Source organism: Microcaecilia unicolor, chromosome 6, assembly GCF_901765095.1.
Source record: "Microcaecilia unicolor chromosome 6, aMicUni1.1, whole genome shotgun sequence".
NCBI lineage: Eukaryota > Metazoa > Chordata > Amphibia > Gymnophiona > Siphonopidae > Microcaecilia > Microcaecilia unicolor.
In genome coordinates, this window is record NC_044036.1 from 246256539 (window position 1) to 246262538 (window position 6000).

General features: G+C 44.8%; 1 protein-coding gene across 1 annotated transcript in view; it reads right to left on the bottom strand.

Moving 5' to 3' along the window:
* The window catches only part of SAPCD2 (suppressor APC domain containing 2), a 105501-nt gene extending 100085 nt beyond the window's left edge, over positions 1–5416 (bottom strand). Inside the window, 3 exon segments of the mRNA XM_030206817.1 lie at positions 3606–3619; positions 4277–4312; positions 4467–5416. Coding sequence (XP_030062677.1) covers positions 3606–3619; positions 4277–4312; positions 4467–5088 — 672 coding nt within the window. The 5' untranslated portion in view covers positions 5089–5416.
* Between the last annotated feature and the right edge of the window lie 584 nt (positions 5417–6000).

The window sequence follows — 6000 nt, forward strand, 5'->3', positions numbered from 1 at the left end:
CTTTCCATTTTAATATCCATTCTTTCTTTCAATGGATTTTTAAAAATCTAAATTCTTGCTTTTTTCCCCGGATTCCGACTGATCAAACTAATTTTTCATCTGTGATATCCCTGCAGACGTCAAGCTTTCCATTTTATTATCCATTCTACAGGTTCTCCTACTGTCCATTAATCAATAGGTGAAATCCACTCTGGACCAAGCAGGGGTGAGGGGCAGAAAATGGGCATGACTGTCACCCTTCAGGATAATTTCCTATAACGCTATCCAGCTCTATTGGCCTTCACATACCAAGATGCAGAACGTAGATCTCCTTCCACAATTGTCTGGTCTGCGAGTCTTGACTGGTTTGTAAGTTTTAGTGAGTAGTGACAGCATTAGCATAGCCATTGGTGTGGGGAGGGGGGACCTTAGGGGCCTGAGCCCCCTCACTTTCAGCTCAGGCTCTCCCCAAAACTAGGCATCCCTGCCAGTCATTCTATGGATGCAACATGCCCTGCCAGCCAAAGTAGTCCACTGCCCAAGCCCATGCTGTGTGAGCAGTGAAGAAGTCAGCAGCATGCTGCCAACACTGGCATTCCATGCATGCTCAGTTCATGCTGCTGAGTTGAACAGACATGGAGTGCCAGCATTATCCTATGCCAATAGTTAGTGTACTGCCCCCCCCCCCCCAAAATGGATTCTAATAGAGACATGCAGGTTTTCCCTTCTCTTCCTCCTCCTTCCCCAAAGAAGCAGCTTTATTAGTGTCTCAAAACAGATTCCAGATTTCTGGTGGGTGATCTGACACCAGACCAGCTGGGGAGAGGAGAAGAAAAAAAAAATTAAAGGTGGAGGAATGTGCGGGGGGGGGGGGGGGGGGGGAGGGGGTATTGCACGTGGGAGAGGACATTGGAGGCAGACAGAATTAGAGGTCTCGTTGGGATAAAGAGGGAACTGCAGTTGGAGCGATATATGAAATGTAGAAGCTGCAGCCTGGAGAAGGGAATTTTGGGCTTCAGAATACTACAAATCAATGCAAAATTCTGCACAGAATTTTCAAACACTTGTGCAGAATTCCCCCAGGAGCAGCACATTCTTTAATGTTACCACAAAACATTTCAAATCATATGCTAAATGCTTAGGGCTGTTATATTTTGCATACAAAGGTAAGGCAAAGAGTGAGGAGGGGAGATCAATTCAGCATAGCATCCACATTTGGGGAGGTTGAACTGCCCCCCCCCCCCCAACACCTAAGCTACATCTATGCCTGCATACTAGAGAGTTGCACGGGGACAGAAATCCAACCCACCCATCCATCCCCGTAGGGAATCTAACCCGTTCCTACCCAGTCCTGCAAGAATTTAATGGTACATTAAAAACATTTCTGTAGGCTCTCTCAGTCCTGGGTTTGAGCCGCAATAGCAAGGAAGGAACGGAAGTTGGAACACCTGGTGCGCACATGTAAGACTTCTCTGATTCACTGGCACTGTGTGTTAAAAGATCGCCACATGCACGAGCCAGTAGGTCAGGTGACACCTGATGCTCGTGCCTATTGCAGAGCTGAGGTCTGCGCATCAGCCCGAGAACATAGTAAATGACAGCAGATAAAAACCAGAACGGTTCATCCAGTCTGCCCAATAGTCACAATCATTATCAATTCATGATTAAATCAACAATGAATGTGATATTATATACTTGATTATGGTCTTTCTGTGGCATTTCTGGGACATAGATTATAGAAGTCTGCCTAGCCCTATCCTTATGTTCCAACTGCTGGAGTTGCCCTCAAAGCCCACTCCAGCCCATTCATCTTCTCATTTGCGAGACACAGACCATAAAAATGTCTGTCCAGCACTGTCTTCATGTTCCAGCTACTAAAGTTGCTAAGCCCTTGCCAGCCCATCCTAAACCAGACTGCCATATACGAGACACAGACTGTACAGGTCTCCCGGTATGGCCCTAGTTCATCACAGCCAAAGTCACCATTTAAGTTTAAGGTTTTTGTTTTTTTTTATAACTTCCATTTTTTAATTAGAGATACTCTGTGTTCATCTCACGCCTTTTTGAATTTCATCAACATTTGTATCTCTACCACCTCCTTAATGGAGACTTTCCGCATCTGTGCTGTTAAAGCAAGGAGGAGGAGGAAACAGCACTCAAAGAACTTGGTACTCTGTAGGTGAGAGGCTGGCACAAGTGCAGCATACACTTCCACAGGAACTGCTTCCGTCCCCACGGGATCCCCACAGAACTGCTTCTGTCTGCGCGGGATTCCTGCGAACCCCGTTCCCATGCAGGTCTCTACTGCATAACAAGAACTATGCACCAGAAAAAAAAAAAAAAAAAAAAAAGTTAATCATCCAACAAAATCCTGCTGTTCAATATGTAAATTCCATGTGGAACATATATCCAATTCAGACCAAACTGTATCCCATGATATTTCACATAGACATATTAAGCTTTTCCATCAAATAAAATTTTCCCAACTTTTGGTTTGAAACATTTCCCCCAAGTCATTCTCTGGTCTTACCTACTAAGTCTAATTCTTTTCCCCCTTTTGTCTATTTTGTACAGAGCCAAAACTTTCTCTTCCCTTTCCTTGTCATCTCACCTTTCCCCATTCTTTTTACTCCTATCTTGCCTCCTATGCTTCCTCCACTCTGGTCCTTTGTCATCAGTTCCCTTCTTCCCAGTCTGACTCTTTCCCTCCAGTACACCCTATCTGCACTCTGAACTCCTTCTCACCCTCTTACTTATCTCAGTACCCATCCCTACCAAGTCTCAGCATCGGCCCCTAGCCCCCTCATCCCAGCTCCCATCTTCCAGGTCCAGCACTAGAACCCTTCTCCTACACTAATAATCCCTTAACATCTACCCTCTCTCCCACCTCCAGCACTTGTGCTAGCTCCAAGTCCTCTTCTCCCAACCATGTGTCAGCCCCAGTATCAGCTTAGGGTAATGGTTTGGGAATGCCAGCTTAGAGGGAGAAGGGGACAGACTACATTTCTCTCTCCAACTACCACTCCTCCTGTGGTCCAGCATCTAACATTTTCCTGCTGTCGCCTCCTCCTCATGGTCCCCCTCTCTTCCCTCCTGTTGTCCAGCATCTCTTCCTCCCTGCCTCTCCATCATTGGATCCTGCCTCTTTTCCACCACTCCCCTCCCTCCTGCATCCCCTTTTCTCTCAAACCCCTTCCCCTCTTCAAACGTGGCTCCTAAAAGGTTGTTGGTAGCAGTAGGACTTTACATCACTGTTTAAGAACCTTCCTTCTGACTTATCTTCCCCACCCCAAAAACAAGGTTCAAGGTTCTGCTCGTTTTTGATATATTGATCATCTTATGTGGGTATGTTTCTATGTGGGCAGGATGTGTCAAAGAGAAAGCCCCATATCTATAAGCCAGACTGTATGTAACAAGAATATTATGTCAATCTAAAATGGCCCATAGGCCTGTCTCTGAACTCTCTAAATCTACAGTAATCAAAGCAGTACTGTCTCTTCATGTTCAGGTGTGCAGTGCTGCGTACTACCTTCTCTTACATGAGCACGCAACTATGGAATGCACAGCCAACCAATTTGAAAGCTATCAATGAAACAACTAACTTTCATAAATCTCTGAAGACTTACCTCTACAACAAGGCCTATAAAGAAAACCCATAGCTTAACTACACCACATAGCCAATTCACACCAGCTATGAAAGTCACCTTTCTCTATCGGCCTATACCTTTTTCTCTCACCCTTCATCTCTCCACATCACCAAATGTATCTATTAACTTAAAATGACTATACCATAACAAGTCTCTGTAAGCCACATTGAGCCTGCAAATAGGTGGGATAATGTGGGATACAAATGCAATAAATAAAATAAAATCCAGCACAGCAGAGATCCACAGCGAGTGGTTAGAAATGGTAACATCAGAACAATTTAGCCTGTTTAGGTTATGAACTCAATAACAAGCTCAGTTTTACACAGTTTCAAAAAAAAAAAACAAAAAAAAAAACCCTTAAAAATCGCAGACTTAAAAACAGAACACATAAGGCATTTTACTTTTTTAGCCAGGGCCAATGCAAGTGAATTAAGTGCCCTAGGTAGATCTTCAGCCTTGAGGCTTAAAACTGATTTAGGGAGGGAAGTTCTACACCGCATCCAAAGATCGTGATTACTGAATTCATCAAAGCATCATTTCAATGTCACCCTTCCCAAGACAATCCTGTAAAAATAAGTTATATATCAAACATTTAAAATATTCAACTTTTAGTATATACCTAATGAGAGCAATTTTCCAAAGACATTTACCCGGATAAATGGGTTGTTTGAAAACTCCCACTACACCTGCGAATAAAAGTACAAGTTGATGGTTACATCGAGTTTGTGTGGCTGACGAAATTTTTGCTTTGTTTTAACTGCAGCTCTTTGCAGAATACAGAGGGAGTTGGGCCGGCCCTGCTTCCAGTTCTCAATCCCTCTGTGGCCTGGTGTTTCTCACCTGATTTTCCACTTTGGGGTGCGTTCAATTGTACTTGTCCCGGATTCTGTGATCCATTTCGTTGCACTTCAGTACGATATGATCCAGCCTTGAACTCGTGAAAACAAGGAATCTTTTCTACGTTCCTGGCTAAGTTTTCAGTAGTCCCATTCATATACCTCACGCCCAGAGGCTTTTTCTCCAAAAATATTTTAGGTTCGTTCACCAAGGAGCAGGCAGTTTTGGGCTTTTGGCCCAAATTAGCCCGTACCTCATTGGAACTGGGCTGCCTGCAGCTTGATGCCACAACATTATTCTTCGACCGTGTATGATTGACAGTACCCCCAAGTTCTGGATTAAAAATCGACCTCCTTAGACCAAGCACGAACTTCTCGAATGTCAAATAGCCATTAGCCGGGGCCACTTTCCTCAAGCACTCCAACACACCTTTGGGTAACTCACGAGTATCTGTACCCTGCCAGCGCGACTCGATCTCCAGGATGTGCACGTATCCCCTCTGGTGGTCATCTAAAATATCGAAGAGGGTCCGTAGACTAAACAGAAAGGCTTTAGGGAGCCCCTCGGTGCTGGAAGACAACTCTGCAGGTAGCGAACAACCGCGACCCGAGCCAACTACAGCCATAGAATAGAACAGAACACTACAGTGTCAGGACGCTACACACCGTTCCACACTTTCTCTTCTTCATACAAAGCCCCGGAGACTCGGAATATTGTACACACTACAGCCAAGGCTGCTGCGCTGCTCCCTCTTTTTTGAATGGCGAGCCTCTTTTGTTACGTCACAGCTAATAGGCCTAGTACAGGAGATTCATTGGCTGAGGGCTTGGGCTTTCCCCGCTGATTGGCTTCAGTTTATAGTTAATGCAGTTTGATTTTAAGAGTGCAGTGCAGATCATCTGTGAAGTAGCCGAGTGCCTTTCTGCTTTAGAGTAAACGAAGGTATAATGTGTATGCGTTGTAAAATAAAGGTTTACATGTACCAAGGAATGATTAACAAAATTATGTCTTCCTATTTTGTGTTCATAATAAAAATGTTTGTTCACTAAGGTTACCAGACATCTCCGATTTTTAACTAGTGTGCCGCGGCACCACCGATTACAATCACCTCCTGCTCCTGGCTCCGATGTCCTGAGAGCCTGTTAGGGACTTTTTTTTCTCTCTTGCAGCTTCTTTGTTCTACCTCCTTTAGTTCTCCTCTTACGTTACAGTAGGAAATCATCTTGTCCCTGATCACAATTCCTGCTCTCCTCCTGTATCACACAGGTGGCTGCCCCTCACCCTCGTTTATTTTTTTAACTGCTGTCAGTAGTATTTTTCTTCATAATGTCTTGCCCGCCCGCTGCAGCTCCAATCTCTTTCAACTTCCTTGATCGCCACCATCTTAGCAGGGAACCAACCTTTTGTTGCGGCGGGCCGGGCTGTGGGGTGGTTTGCATTTGCCATTTTTGCAGCCTTGCCAGATTGAAAAAAAAATTTCCCACACAAACCCCGCCCCCGCCGTCATCAGCTCCACCCTGTCCCTGACGTCACTAAC